Genomic DNA, 16884 nt, shown 5'->3' on the forward strand with positions numbered 1-16884 from the left:
GGTCACGTTCTTTAGACATGCACCTAATAAGAAATAAGAATGTTGTACTGAGTCTATGGAATTTTACATAATTTATTTTCTGAAAACGGAAACTCAATCATTTTGTTAATGCCTTTTTTAAAAAGTCAAAATGTTCTTAAATCTAATATAAAAGGTAAAATCGCCGTCTTAGCTAAAATGATCCAATTTTATCCTTATCAAATTGTCTCGCCTAGACAGTCAGGATGTTATAAAGGTTTATATTAAGTCTTCACAAAATTAAGTGTTAACCTTTCAAAGTGTTAGGAAATGATTGGACTTTCCATCAAGAATGTTAATAAAGTGTCAATCAATTTCTCTTGATATACTAGAAAATTGGAATACAAGTTGATATTGTTTCTGTTTTTGTATGTAAAACGTCAATCAATAGTTGGACATAAACAAGAAATATTATCCTTATTATATAGGTATTATTTTGGTCAACCTTGGTCTTGACCTCTGACTCAACATCACTGGTCAGTCTATGGATGATGTGTAGTGCAACAACATACTTTCGACTTGGACTGTTTAAAAGAAAACAAGAAACGTAATGATGTATCGATACTAGCCTTGAGGTATAAATAACATTCACTTTTGGTGTTATTTAAAAGATATGATTGCCAAATAGTCCAGTCTCTGTTGTATGAGAGAGTAATCAAGGTAACCAAGGTTATAGCGGTAATCAAAAGAATGCAATCCAGGGACAAAGACCAGACATGGAAAACAGACATACACAACAAAGAACATAAAGTAACTAAAATCATACATACAAAGTAACAAAAGTAAATGAGCAACTCGGACTCCACTAAAAACTGGGAGCATGGACCAGGTGCACCGGTAGGGTAAGCGTCCTCTGCTTTTCTAGAAACACCCGCCGAGTATATGTAAAATACAACAAAAAATCAATGCAGTCCCATACACTTACATGAAAACCATTTTCAGTTTTGCTATAGCAATATATTAAGGGTGGGTTTCAAAATGGTGGAAAATGATTTAATCATATGGGGTTGTTTCAAAGAGTGTGGAAACAGCACAGGTCTAATTATTGCCATTTTTTTCTACGTTTACCTCTAATAATAATCACTGGATGTTATGCGTCTTGCAAACAAAAGCAATATTGTATTAGGCTTTGTTCGCATGTACAAAAAAGTAATCAAGGGAACCAAGAATTCTAACGGAAATCAATCTTATCCAGGACAAAGATTATATAGAACATGTTCAACAATCTGTGTGGGGGGATTTCTGACATTTATTAAAAATAGATCATAGGGGTCAAATTGAAGAATTATGCAAATAACTCAAAAACAGTTGGGTTTAGCTAAAATCTGGCAGAAATTAAAATTGTTCAGCATGATGGGATTACCTACATGTACGTGAATGCTGAAATTTTCAAAAAGATCCGTTGACAAATGAATGAGTTATGGGTCCTGAAATGGATTTTTTTAAATCTCCTCTTAAACAACATGTAGGATGGATTGTAACCAAACATTGCAGGAATAGTTGTAAGGATATCCTTAACAATTTTTATCTGTCGAAAACATGGCACTCACTAATAAAAATCGACGACTTGTTGAAATAACTTGAAAACCAAAGGGTTTAGCCTAATCTTCTAGGGGGGGATTGATCAGCATGGTGAGACCGACCTATACTGATTTTTTGCTCAATGTTGGAGTATTTGCCCTTGAATAGAAAAAAATGACAATTAGATATTTATTTTATAATATGAAAACGGGTGGATAACTAAGATGCTCTGTATTGATTAAATGATTCTTGTGACAATAGTGCGGTAATGTCAAGAGTCCAGCTTTAGAAAGCTAAAAAGACTATTTTGTCTAGGTAAGTGATTCAGGCTCTCTAGAGCCTCTAGTTTCCTTTACCATCGATCTCTAAATTTAGGTCAAGATGTAGTATGAATGACTCAAAAAGTAAAACAAAACAACATTCTTAGTATGAATGCTTTAATAAATCAAAAGAAATATTTACATAATCATATTGCACTGTTAACAAGTATTCAAACTTTTAAAAGCGTCCATTTTTTTTTTTAAGTATTCTTCATATTTTTGATATATTTAGAAAAATTAATTTACGAAAAATCATAATTTTTTAAGATCATCTTTAAAATGTATCATTTGAATTTTGATACTTTTTCAAAAACCAATTAGTAAAACCATAATAAAGGGGTTAGTCATGCTGACATGGCTAAGGGGTAAAGGTAGTTGGAGAAAAGAAGGTAAGGAAAGGTAACTACTTCATTGGGGATGGTTTTCATTTTTTTATTCAGAATTGTATTCTTAAATCCATTCCAAAATCAAATAAATACAGTAAAAACATGCTAACAAACACTACCAAACATAATAGTAATAATCAATAAAATAATAAACAAAATAACAAACCAACAATGCTAAAACAAACCTCACACAACTTTAAAAACTACAGTAAAACCTGGTCTACAATAGTATAAAGTCCTTCCAATACCTTACCAGAATTGTAGGCAGACTTGCAAAAGGATGCCCCTGGTTCTCACAAGCAAACCCTTAATTTGGATTTTCTTTCTTTGCAGGTCATAATATATATCTCATGTACATTTATTTATAAGTGATTTCCAATCCTGTTACAAGTTTTCACATAAATCTTTTGAATGGTAAAAAGTATGTGAAGGGACAGATAGATGAATACACAATAGGATTCTAATTTACCCTCCAAAACTTGCTTAAAGTAGAACCAGTACAAAATATTCAGAAGCATTACAGATTTAATCTGCTGTAAACAATACAACATATTATGCTAAGACCAAACCTTAAAGTATTAAACTTTTATACATGAATTGAATTGTAACACAAGCATTCCCTTACACATACGCCACAAACACCTGCTCACATATGTACCCCCCAAACAAAAAAAAAGAAAACCTGCCTATACATGTACCAAAAACACCTGCTTACACATGTGCCCAAAAATTCTGCTTAAACAGCATGTACCACATAGATGTGCTTACATGTGTATCAAAACAACTGCTTACACATGTACCATAAATACCTGCAATAAAAACATGTACCACATAGGTATGCTTACATATATATATATACCAAAAACACCTGCTTATACATGTACTGTACCACAAGCTCATGCATACAGATGTCATAAACACCTACTTTTACATGTACCACAAACACCTGCATACCCATGTGTGACAAATATCTGCTAATATATGTACCACAAACATCTGCTTAAAAATGTGCAACAAATACCTCCTCAAACATGTGCCACAAACACCAGCTTATATAAGTACCACAAATCCCTGCTTACGCATGTACCACAAATGCCAGCTTACAAATGTTCCATAAATAACTGCTTATTTAATTATCACAGTAACTAACACTTGTTTTTTATTGAGAAAAAAAAACATATTCTCAAATCATGTCAATTAAAATCTGGTATAAACCCATACTGACAATTATAAAATGCTTTTTAATTAGTAAACAGACAAACTAAAAAGTAGCAATAATCAGATATGTTATGTAAACCTTATAAACATTCACTCAATAATGCTTCAATCTAGAACTTCAAATTCAAAGTAATTAAAGAATAATCAAGGCAACCAAGTTAATGGCAGTAATCAAAAGAAGGTAATCCAGGGACAAAAACCAGACATGGAAAACACACTCAACAAAGAACATGATGTAACTAACATAATACCTACAAAGTAACAAAAGCAAATGAACAACTCGGACTCCATTAAAAACTGGGAGCATGGACCAGGTGCACCAGTAGGGTAAGTGTCCTATGCTTTTCTAGAAACACCCGCCGAATTGTTCATAAAAAGTCAAGTCTGGGGTAGACAAACAAAGAAAGGAAAATTATGACCTGTTGAATAAATCAGTTTTCATGGTGCAGATGGATACACCGTAACGATCCACGAGTTCATGATGATGACCATAAAACTTCTGTAGTGATGACTTAATCTTGTGGTAACATAACCCTGTTCCATAAGCCTATTTGTTAGAATTCTAGCGAGATACAAAAAGTCTGCATAGTTTCGGCAAGCTCTGGCATAACGTACGAGTTGTGATATGAACACTCCATATGCAGGTGATGAAGGGATGTTGCCACAGATGAAAGGAAATTAGACAATTCTGAATGAAAAGTCATCACATTTGTCGTAAAGTTTGGTCAATAGCTTTCCTTTACCATCCATTTCTAAGTGTAGGTCAAGATATGAGGCTGACTTCAAAGTGTCTGTAGTATCCTTTATCTCTTCTCTTCATCTCTATATAAGTTCCTTGGGGTAGATGTGATGTATCAAATCCCCGAAATTAGGATTGTTTAAAGATAATACGTCATCTATATATAGCAGAAACTGAGATTAAAAGATCTAGCTAAACAATATTCTTTCTACTGGATCAGATCAGCTATATAAATGTTTCAATCTTAGTTCAGGTAAAGCTTCAAATTCAAAGTAATTAAGAATGCAGTCATTATTACAATAATTATGAACTTTTCATTCTAAGAACCAAAAGTAAAACATTTCATTTATAAATATTTGTAAAGCAGGAATGACAAAAATTACAAAGAAATCAGTGTACTTTGACCTTAAAGTTAAATGGTACACCTTAGAAAACTTCATTTAACATAAACAGATTTCTCCCTGAATATCTGGAATGTATCAAAAATATGTATAAAATTCTGATTAAAAATCCTGATAGTATTATTGTAGCACCAATTACATTATGGAATGAAGTAAATTATTGAATGAACTTCATTCACAAAGAAACTTTTATTGCCAATTACTTCCTGAAACAAATTATTCCCTACTATGACCCAAAAGAGTGGTTAGAAAAATCTTCTTTTACAAAACAAGAAAGTATGATGCTAATTTTACATTAATATAAAATTGTTGACTATGCACGTGTAGTAAATTACAACTGTATTTGCATATTTTCAAACATGGATGATGATGAATCTGGGGCAAAGCTAGGATAAATATGATGGAACACAATAGTTAATAGACTGAGTGTACTCAACCCAGATACCATTAGATTTGGTGTTGTGATCAACCCAGATGCCATTAGATTTGGTGTTATGATCAACCCAAATGCCATTAGATTTGGTGTTGTGATCAACCCAGATGCCATTAGATTTGGTGTTGACATCAACCCAGATGGCATTGGAGTTGGTGTTGTGATCAACCGAGATGATATTAGAGTTGGTGTTGTGATCAACCGAGATGGCATTGGAGTTGGTATCAACTGAGATGGCATCAGAGTTAGTGTTGTGATCAACCAAGATGGCATTGGAGTTGGTGTCAACCGAGATGGCATTGGAGTTGGTGTTGTGATCAACCCCGGTGGCATTGGAGCCGGTAGTACAGTCCCTGAACTGATCCGTGCAAAGATTTTACGGATCGATGACCGTTGACTGATTGATCGCTGACAGATCAATGTCCTATGACCGGTGACCAATCTGATTGCGATTTTGTTATATAAAATGAGGTAAGATCCGTTTGAAATAAAAGAAATGTAAAATGACAGTATGAATTGACGTTTAAATCTATTACATTATGTAAATATGTGTAAAACTGACAAAGAAAGCAATAAAAACTGTAAAATACAGTGACCGCTCCGTGGTCACGTGATGTAATCACTGGTATAACGGATCGGTTTGACGGATCAATGACTGACTGGAAACTGATCAGTGACGGATCGGTTCAGGTACTGTATAGAGGCAGTAACTATTGTTACATTATTTTATACCTTATAGATATGCATGGGGCATAAGGTATAAGCAAGCATTGATTCTTACAGTCTATAACTTCAAAATAATTTCTTTTTTGTCTGCAGCTTGTTTTTATGTACAAATTTGTGTCCCCTGAATGTTATTTATTGGATTTCTTATGACTTGTGGAAAAAGAAGTTAAACAAGTTCTTTCATTAAAAACTTTGATTAAAAACTGAGAATTATATTATCCATTAAAAGTCTTCCCAGTTTCTAGCAAACCATGATAGTATATGAGTATAACTTTTTTCCACTGATCTTTTTGGACCATCTTCCTCAAACACATTGTCACGTTCTCTGTGGATTTGTTGCTTTTCTATACTAAATATTTGTTTAATGATGTCACAGAAACCTTTTCCTATGGTGATGACCCCTGGTACACTGTCCTCCTTCTCAGTCTCATGTACAGGCAGAATAATACGAAAATCTTCACTATTGTGGCAATGGAAGACAGCATAAGGGCCCATATCAAAATTTTCAGCATCAGCTACAATTAGACAACCCCATGTTGTTCCCATATAGAGATACTTATCTACCACCTTCATGGAAGTTATCTGATGAAACTTGGCTGAAAACAGATATAGACATAGTTGCTGTATTTTAAAGAGAATGTTTGTGATCATGCCACTTCAACCCTGCTGCAATTTTTTATCTGTCCTAAGTCAGGAATTTTTGTGGCCTCTGTATGTCTTGTTTTGTTTTCACCTTTAGTTAATTTTTTATGTTAACTGAAACATATAGAGACAACTCTTTTGCTGTACCAGTGTATAATGATGTTTTGGGGCCAGCTGCCCTGTGGTATGAGGATTTCCTTGTTGATTGAAGACCAATGGATGGCCTTGGGCTGACATCCTGGTAGGATTGTTGTCTCTTTAACATATACAACATACCTATTCTCGTCATATTATTATACTCAATTTTCAGAAATAAATCCTATTTAAGGTCAAAATTTATTTTTTGTCTTTATCAAGGTTTTATTGGCAGCTAAGTGTAGTGAAAGAGTAATCAAGAGAACCAAGTTTCTAGCGGTAATCAAAAGAACGTAATCCAAAGACAAAGACCAGACATGGAAAACAGGCATACACAACAAACACAAACTAACTAAAATCATACATACTAAGTAACAAAAGCAAATGAGCAACTCAGACTCCACTAAAAACTGGGAGCATGGACCAGGTGCACCGCCAACTTGCTCATAAAAGGTCAAGCCTGGGGTAGACGAAAGAGGTTAGGAAAACTATGACACATTGAACAAATCAGTTTTCATGGCACAGATGGATACACCGTAATGATCCACGAGTTCATGACGACCATAAAAATTCTCTGTAGTGATGACTTCAATCTTGTAACCATAACCATGTTCCAGAAGCCTATTAACTATAGTGTGAACCAAACCATTAGAGAGAGATTAGTTTAGGGAGTTCCATACCTGCAAACTTTTGAAAATCTCCAAGGGGATTTTTAGGCAGGACAATGTGTGAATGAACATTTTCAAGATATATTTTGCAAACTGCATGAATTTTACTGTACTTATGAATGAGACAACCACTATAGTATTAAACGGCCTTTTTCAGTTGAACAAAATGTGCATTTACTGTAATAGATTGAAGTTTGTAAGCCCAATTTTTGTGGTGGATTCCTCAAAACCTAAACAAAATTCTGATGTTTTATTCCAAAAAAAGGAGAAAACTTGTATTTACATTCAAATGTATTTCTACTATTTTAAATAACATTATGCACGTCTTCTGTTCATTCCATTTACATCAATTAAAGTGGAGTCAGTGTTCAGTTCTGAACTGCAAAGGGTTTACTCCGAACAAGAACTCTTGCCTAAACAACCCAGTCTTGGTCTATGTGACACAAAGATGCTAAATACCTAATGGACATAAAATGAATACCATGAGGTTCAGTATGTGAAGAAATGTAACAAATATTCAAGTACGATGCTACCAAATTTCCAAATCATCATTATTTAAAAGGAATAGTATTTCTTTTAACTATTGCAAACAAAACTTCTTGGAAATATACTGTACTGCTGAAATTACAGGAAATTACAGGAAATGTTAAAGAAGAATTGACACTGCAGGAGAGGTAACTCATTCTGTATAAACAATGGTAATTTTATAATTTGTTCTACAAATTTTCGACCTGTTAAATTGACAGTATTTGTCAAATTAATGGTGGGGTAGAAACAAATCTTTAAAAATGTATTGGCTTTTCATAAAATAGTTTTAAATGCAATCAGGATTCATTTTCTAATTGTCAATCATCATAAATAACCCAGATCAGCTGATTGCTCATTAGAGATTATTTACCTGTCATAACACCTACCCTAGACAGCAATTAACACCTTTTGTCAGATTTATGACTCTTCTAATCAAAGAAAGAGATTGAAACACAAATTTAAGGGTTTGCATTCAGAGTTTTATAGGTTATTTTGGCAAAATCAGGTTAATTGACAAATTTGACCTGAAAAATCGTGTTAGCGGGACAAATGGTCAAAATCACAAAACCTAATTAAATCCTTTAAGTTGGCAGGTATGGAGTTCTTTCACCAGATTTAAAATGTTTTAAAATTGAAAGGTAGAAATTTCACAGCATATATTCTTTTCTTTCTGTTGTATAGGGCAGGTACAGTTAAAAAAGATTTCACATTCATATCATGAATAAAGTTAAGTATATCTATGTATGTGTATGTAAACTAAAATACAGTCGAACCTCAATGTGTTGAACTTGTCTCAAAGTAAACTTATTAGTCAGAAAACTGATTGCTTTATTACAAACCATGATTGAAGTGTGTTTTGACAATGATTAGCGGGGGTTTTGAAATAATATGTTGACACTCTTTAATTACACATCGGAATTCACATAACAGGGACATTGTATATTTTGATATTTTGATAAAAAAAAATTTTAAAAATACAGATGAATTGTAATGGTATCTGACTATTTAATTAAAAATCAAACAGACGATAGTAAGTGTATTTCAATGACTACATTCGTTTCGCTAGTGAATTTGAAATTATCATAATAATGTAGAGCACATGATTTGACGATATTTCTGATTCTGAGTCATACAAAGCAGCATGTTACGATTTTTTTTACGTTTTCGATGTAATAAAAATAAAAAGGAAATTTCACTAAAACACTGTGCCTTTCAGTATTTCAAATATAATATACAACATACAAAAAATATCTTCCTATATGAAACGCAAGACATTACAAAGTACCGTGTAAAGTGAAGTACATGTACATGTACAAGCACAACAAATGATGTAAATGAAGAAGCAATCATCAACCAAACTACTAGTATTTCCAATTCATCCTCAACCTCGGATTACACGATCCTCAGATAACTCTAACATTTTTTAATGGTCCATTCGACTTTGACTTAAAGAGGTTTGACTGTACCAATTACCTTCATATTTCTGTGTTTGTCCAGCCTCTGAGTTTGGCACTACATGAGAATCAAACACACCCTCAATTGTCAGAGTTTCTACATTCCATTTATACACCACAGTTCCTGAAACGGATATGTACACATCAGTAAATATCCAGCTTAAATAAAAATTTTAAAAGGAAACTACCGCATACTTCTTACAATATATCATTAACACAAACTTATTTACTTTCAAGCAAATTTAAAACAAAATATACAGATCCAAATCTGAATAATTCTGTACTACAGAAGAGAAAACAAATTAGGTTCATCAATGTTAACAATTCAGTATAGAAAATTAATATATTACAGTATTTATTTTCCTTTTGTAACCTCAACTTCAACAGAATAAAGATAAAGTCAGAATGTAAATGCATTGTATTAATGGTGCTAATGTCAACAATTATCAAGTAAGTACAGTTAAAAGACATAAAACATACCAGGATAAACATAGCTCCAGACATAACTGTTCAGTTTGTCAGAGACATCAAGGAACTGGCACTGAACATTCTGGTTCCCTACACTCTCACTGTTAATCTCTAGGTAGCTTTCTTTTCTGGTTTCCAGATCTACCACTAGAATCTTACCATAAGATTGCCCAAGCCACAACGAGGTCCTAAAACACAAAATACAAGTGTTAAATACCAAAGGCAGCAGTTTTTATCATGATAGCAAGATACATACAAATAACAGGAAAATAAATTGTTAAAACAATTGAAAACAATATCCTTTTTCATGATACTGATTCTTGAATATGGAATGCAAAGGAAAACAACACACACAACCCAAACAGACTTGCCCATTGGCTCATTTAAGATAGGTTGAAGAGAAAACATGTTTATATTTGAAACTACAATGATTAACACTTTGGACATAACTTGGGTGATTTTCTGACTATTTGTTTCACTCAAATATCTACCAAGTTGCAAGTAGTTTTATTTTTCTAAAAAAGGTTGTTTTTTTTTATGAGGGAGTTATTTCCCTTTGCACAACATGTCCAACAATCTGAGTGAAATAAATACCTAGAAAAAAGTCTACCTCTATAAATTTTCACCAACATTCCATAAAAATTACATCACAAGAGAGTCCATAGCCACAAAATTAAATATTACTTTGTTATAAAATTAAGGTAGATCAAAAATCCATGCAAGTTCTCCTTCTTCATAAAATAAGCAATGATCATGCAAACATACAGGTATTTACCCAAACCATTCAGAATGAAATGTACAAATTATAACATGTACTAACTCTAATTGGCATTTTTAAAGATTTAACAAGAGGCTCCCATGAGCCTGAACTGCACACCTGGTTAAATTTTGCCTTTTGAGGGCAATAAATTTAATAAGGAGTCGTCTGAACACTCTGATCCCTTTGAGACTTTTGCAGGCCTTATAAGAAGGATAATTTCAACAACTGAAAGAATTTAGCTAAACCTATTGGTTTTGGAGAAATAATATGTGAAGAACTACTGTCTGACCCCTATGTTCAATTTTAAGTAACGGTAGCCATGTTTTTTGATTGATGAAAAATTCGCACACCAGTTCTATGCAGGATACCCCAAGAAACATTCATACCAAGTTTGGTTCAAATTGGTCAAGTAAAGTCAGAAGAAAAGATTTTTGAACGACCTGACATTAAAAATAGCAAAATAAACGTCAAAAAGTGTCAGAGGAGAAGAGTTTTGAAAAATTGTTAATGACGATGACTGACGCCAGACACCAAGTGATGACAAAAGCTCACATGGCCTTTGGCCAGGTGAGCTAAAAATATATTAACTGGCACAAAATGCAAACATAATGAAGAGAAACTAATTGACATGCCATGCAAGATCCTTTCACAGTGTACTAATAAGAAATAAACACATGAGAAAACTAGCAATACTAAATTTACAAGTTACATGTATTACACCACATGTTATGTAGTTACAAAAGTTTTGTTTTGTTTTTTTTTTTGTTTTTTCTAATTCTTAAATATTGGTTTGTTTACTTAATAAATTAGTTTTGTGAGTGAATGGTTCTATTTTACACATCAGTAAATTCTGGAAAAACAGTATTTAATCCTTTTAATTCCAATCCCTAACTATCTGAAATATAATAATAGTCTTTTTTTTCTCAGTGAAATTGACACCCCAAATTGTCATTCCAAATGGCAGCATTTAACTGACAACTTGCCATGGTTGTCAATTTCAATATTCAAAGTATTAACGAGCTACTGATAATTATATTATTTCAAAATTGTTGTTTTGAATATACCAAAGGCCGAAAGTGAATGGAATAAAGCAGATAATACTGTTTTAAGCCTCTAAACGGCCCTGTTTTTTGTCAAAGCGATGGTAGACATGTTGTTTACAATATATACATTGAATTTACACTGCTGTAAAAACTGTTATTGCTGAGATCCTAAAAGGTAAACAACAAATCATAATGCAAAAAAAGGCATATGCTAATTTGATTGGAATTATTTTTTCTATAAAAAATGTTAAATCATCCTTATTTATTAATTTATTTGTCTTATATAATTTCCTTTTTTTTAAAATTATTATTTGGTAGAAATTTCTGACTGACACAAAAATGAAGAAAAAAGAGATTGATATTGCCTACACAATGTATACTTAGGAGTGAAAAACTGGCAACAAAATATCAAATATATTCAAGAATATGAGAAGCAAAATTTGTAACTGCGAACTCTTAACAATAATTTTATATTTTTATTTTCTGAAAAGTTACAAAATTTTGTAATTTCTTTAGAGAGGCTTACATTAATTTTGTAAAATTAACAAATCTGAGAATTCAACAGTATTCAAAAATTGTATATTTCCTTTACAAAGTAAGGAAAAGAAAGCAAATATTCCATTAAGATTGTGTTTAGAAAGAAATAGAACCTGGGAATATACAGTAGTACCTTTTACAATGCAGAAACCTGCAAAATAATAGTTTATTATAACTACAATGAGACATTACAGTTTATAACAAAATACCTCAACATGCAAGCATTGAATTCTCCATCTTCATAGTAATGTTTACATGATATAAAAATAGTCTTGCATGGAAAAAATTTCAAAATGTTATACATTGTGGAATTTTTATTTGATAGCATCAGTTTTAATAGAGAAATCACTTTGTTTTGTGTCATTTTGAACATATACAGATTGAATGAGTTCAAACCTCTCTACTGTAGCTATCAGCCAAGACAATTCTAGAAGTGTAAAAGGTCAGAATTGTCCTGGTCAAAGTTAGTTTTGACTCAGAATCTTCATAAGGACTCATTCCAACATAACATTGTTAGGAATTATTCTGACTTAGATTTAGTCAGTCATGATGTCAGGTTGAACTGACTACCCAGAAGAGAAGTATATATGCCATAAAATGACTCCTGTTGAAGAAACAGAATTTCTATGTATTTACAACAAAAGAGAAAATTCAGCAAACCAGAAAATCATAAATATGTCATATATTGTAAGAAACTGTTTTTATGTGAAGTTTTGTAGTTTTGTCCTTCAATTGTCAGAAATCAATCTGACCTAAAACTGTTGGAAATCATTCTGGTATAGAATCATCAGGAATTGTTTTAGGCCCTTACAAAAGTTGTAATAAATTATTTCAAAATTTTCAGAAGGACAATTCCAGATAATCACAGTGAGATTAAAGTAATCTCCTCTGCTAATTTCACCTGACAATGCATATTTACAGTTTAAAATTTCTTTGGTATCCAAATTTAACATATAATAACCAAGAATACTTCCAAAAATGTATTTTTTTATGCAATTTTGTAAATTGGATAACAATATATATACAAAAATGTACCTATGGAAGACAGCACAGAAGCACCTGCCATTAACTGTTAACTCCACATGTTCTACCCCTGCCCCAGATAGTACTCCAGTCCCATCTTTGCTACCTATGGTATGGATGGACTTTGACAGGGTATACACATCCAAAATGTCTGTGGCCTTCTTACCAACATTACGCTTTGTTACAATGTTGATATCAAATGTACCTTTCCTGAATCCCAGTACTTTTAATTGTGTATTGGGTGGTCCAAGTCTAAAATCCCATACAGGGTCATAGGTCGAGGTACTGGAAAAAATTAACAAGTGATTTGGTCGTTTTTTTTATGTACTCCTTGAACGGGATAATAGGAAAAAGTGATAGTTACACATTGCTGATAAAATCTGATCTGTTGAAAGCAACTTTGTGACAATTTTTTTACATTGTTCTCTCGTAACAACTGGTGACATCATAGATTTAAATTTTCCGCCACTACAAAGGTCAAGCAGCCAAATATCCCAGATGAACCATAGAGAAAAAGGTTTTATAACTTATAAAATTGAAATATTGCAAAATATTAACTTGCAGTCTCGTTAGTTATGATATTGAAATGAAATAATTAACGTTTTGCAACTTTCACTCATTATGAAATTTATAATTATCAGATGCTGGAGTTTGAGTTGCTCATTTATGGTATAGTATTAGTGTATTTGATTTTGATTTCGGAATATCATCATGGTTTCCCTTGAGTTCAGTGAGTCAATAAAATTAATTTCTACAGATCAGCTAAATCAATTCAAGATGGTAAAATTTTCCAAAACAAATAAGTTTAACAATTTTATGTGTCATGTGCAGCCTAACAATGCATTTGCCATTAACTCAAACATTCATTAATCAATTTCACTGATGATCCATAATATTACCTGTAGATATATACAGAGCCTCTTTTATCTAAACACCATACATAATTAGGTGACACACTGATCAATGCTTCTATAGGGTAACCAGGATCATACTTTATTGTCTGAATTGAAAACATTATCATTCTTAGCTGAATTCAATAGTAATTCTGTTATGACATTGTTACCAAAATCCCAAACTGAAATACGCTGGGCATTGACTAAGTGAATGTAAAGAACAATAATTATGTAATCCTTATCTAACAATATTGGTTCTAAATTAATCAGATACTGTTCTAATTGTAACTTACAAACTTTTACTATATAATCATGTAGTCGAATTATTTCCCTTTGCATATAACAATTTTTATTTTTCTTTGCACATATCTCCTTTTGATACCATATATTCATATAAAGTTTCATCAAAATATGTGACATAGTACAGTACTGTTGTTTTACAAGTATAAGAACATAGGTGGTTTTTATATCTCTCCAAACTGGCACAGAGTTTAATACTGGATTTAATGCAAATATTATTGATGGTGAGAAGAATTTTTCTATTAAAAATATCATTTGTTGAAGGTCAGATTTGAAACTATCATTCTATTTCAAAATAGTCCTGACTTGAAGATGCCAAATCTACCAGGTGACATGTAACTTTATGTTAATTAGAAGCAGTCATTGGAAACCAAACTTGTTCACAAGCATGAATGAAATTAATCAATAAAGTGCGGTCCCTAAAACATGCCATTGGTATGCACAGAACATATCACAGGGGTTGAAAATTTTTTTGGGAAGACCCGAGCCCTGGACTTTTTCATCTTTTGTACACTAAGCCTGACAATGTTTTGTCAAGTCCTGATCGTAAGATATATGAATGCAATTTTGTTATCTGATATTCTGATGTATAATTCTATGTTTGCAGGGAAGAAGACACATTGTCAATTGATTCTGTCTCCCAGTCTGATGCCTTGTCATCAGCTTTCCATTTCTGTATTTTTTTAATCGTGAAATTGTAATTGAGCAACGATATTTTCCTCAAAAGTTTATCAACGAAATTTGACCTTTATCATTCCAGCACTTGATAAATAAAATTTGTAGTATGTCAAAAAATGTGTCTGATCAAGCACAAGTGTGATTCAGACTTGAGAATGACTAATCAATAGATCAATCTAGTGAATACCCATTCTGAAAATAAAGTTATAACTATTTATAGGTCAGGGAATAGATCAAGAAACATGATCCAAATAATGACAACAAAATCTTTCAAAAAACAGTTTTTATTTTTTTAGATTTGCTATGCCCGATGGACTTATTTCATTCAAAAACAGCAAGTTCAAGGTTCAATTTTTTAAGTCCCAGGCGTCTGGCTTTAGGAATTTTCAACTCCTGCACCAATTGCCTCTAAAACATGCCATTGGTATGCACAGAAGACACAAACAAGAGTTTATAAACAGACATTACCTTATTGGCTGTGCATTTTAAACTGGAATCAAATGAGAAAATTTCAATCCTGGATGCTAAGTGAGACGGATCTGTACTCAACCATATCTCTGTAGTAAGGGGAACAATGTCCTCTACAACATATCAGTAACTACTATAAAGACTACAAAATCAATTTTAACTGATAAAATTAAAGAAAAGCATTACATGATAAATCATCTAAGATACTATATTCCTCCATGTATGTCTACATACAATGCCCAACCTCCCTATAATATTTCATCAAAATCTCTTGCATGGTTAAGGACGGGTTGTGCTGATACAGTTTTAACCTGTAAAACCCTTAAGTTGGATTATCTTCTTTTGAAGTCCTCCAAAAGTAATTATATTCCCTCTTGCACATCTACTTATAATGCCAAACCTTTCAAACAAAATTCCATCAACACACATAGACAGATTCATGAGGAACTGGGCTTACATGAAATGTGAAGAGACAGACAAGGTGATTCCTATATATCCCTTCTGTAATTAGGGAGTATAATAACATTTAGTGATCAATAAGACATACAAAGAAAATTAGTGGAGGATTAGTTGTATCATGGCAAACGTTTGACTTGATGAATCATGGTGTAAAAATAATTATTTTTTTGTAGTACACTATAACAAATAATAAATTTCTAGAAAATCAAATACATCAACATAGCCCACCTATCTCTTCCTCTGGCTGTGTACTCTCAGAGACAACAACAGAACAGCCATTCAGTATTCCCACACTTGTTTGGAGGGAAACAGCATCAGCTAAGTGGCAGAACTGGTAACTTTTGACAATGTCATAAATCTGTCCAGCAGAAGGTCGATGTTCAGGGTCATGTGACCAACAGACACACATCAGGTCAAGGAAGTGAGCTGGATACTGTTTGTCCTTCAAAATGGATATAAAACATTACATTTTTATTTGAAAAATCTTTCACATACAATATTTTACAGTTCCCAACAAAGTCATTGTTTTCCTGCAAACCTTTCTTTGTACTGATACAGTACACTACAAATTATTTAAGGCTAAAAATCAACCTAAAGATCAATTAAATTTTCCTTTAAGAAGATTACATACAAAGTAAAAATCAGTACACGGACTGGAAATAAAGTTGTGTGCCTTCGGTTATTATAGCTATGTACCTTAGGTGTAATATGTGGTCGTCCTTGTTGACATATAAACAAAGATGGGTTAGAGACATCTTCCAACGGCTGTTTACAAGTAATTAATTCATACATAAACATTCCAAAGGAAAATATATCAACCTAAAAGAACAGAAAAGGATTTATAATGACAAAATATACAGATCTTAAATTTTTGTCTGTGTTAAGTAGTGCATCTGAATTCACACAAATTTTGTCATAAAAAAAAAATTTACAATATAAATGTGCCTCTTAGTATTTTTTTTTTTTTTTTTCACACAAAGCAAGCAAATGAGGAAATCTAATCCAGTACCTAGATAATTAAAGGAAATTTCATCTAGTCATGGTCCGTAGACAAATCAAGTTGGGA

General features: G+C 32.4%; 1 protein-coding gene across 8 annotated transcripts in view; it reads right to left on the minus strand.

Annotated features, from left to right (window-relative positions):
- Positions 1–1959: 1959 nt before the first annotated feature.
- The window catches only part of LOC148618712 (leucine-rich repeat serine/threonine-protein kinase 1-like), a 48026-nt gene continuing 33101 nt past the window's right edge, over positions 1960–16884 (minus strand). For 4 of the 8 annotated variants that reach the window (XM_088577886.1, XM_088577885.1, XM_088577883.1 and 1 more), the window contains 9 exons: positions 16515–16637; positions 16047–16260; positions 15360–15472; positions 13920–14020; positions 13033–13305; positions 12131–12148; positions 9670–9845; positions 9209–9313; positions 1960–6358 (listed from right to left, as the gene is read on the minus strand). In XM_088577886.1, coding sequence (XP_088434012.1) covers positions 5985–6358; positions 9209–9313; positions 9670–9845; positions 12131–12148; positions 13033–13305; positions 13920–14020; positions 15360–15472; positions 16047–16260; positions 16515–16637 — 1497 coding nt within the window. In that variant the 3' untranslated portion in view covers positions 1960–5984. Of the gene's footprint in view, positions 6359–6413; positions 7667–9208; positions 9314–9669; positions 9846–12130; positions 12149–13032; positions 13306–13919; positions 14021–15359; positions 15473–16046; positions 16261–16514; positions 16638–16884 lie in introns of those variants that run through there. The other 4 variants (XM_088577887.1, XM_088577884.1, XR_015921415.1 and 1 more) reach the window with 4 other exon arrangements.

This window comes from Perna viridis, chromosome 4, assembly GCF_037379345.1.
Source record: "Perna viridis isolate PV_CMFRI_1.1 ecotype Kerala chromosome 4, ASM3737934v1, whole genome shotgun sequence".
Lineage (NCBI taxonomy): Eukaryota > Metazoa > Mollusca > Bivalvia > Mytilida > Mytilidae > Perna > Perna viridis.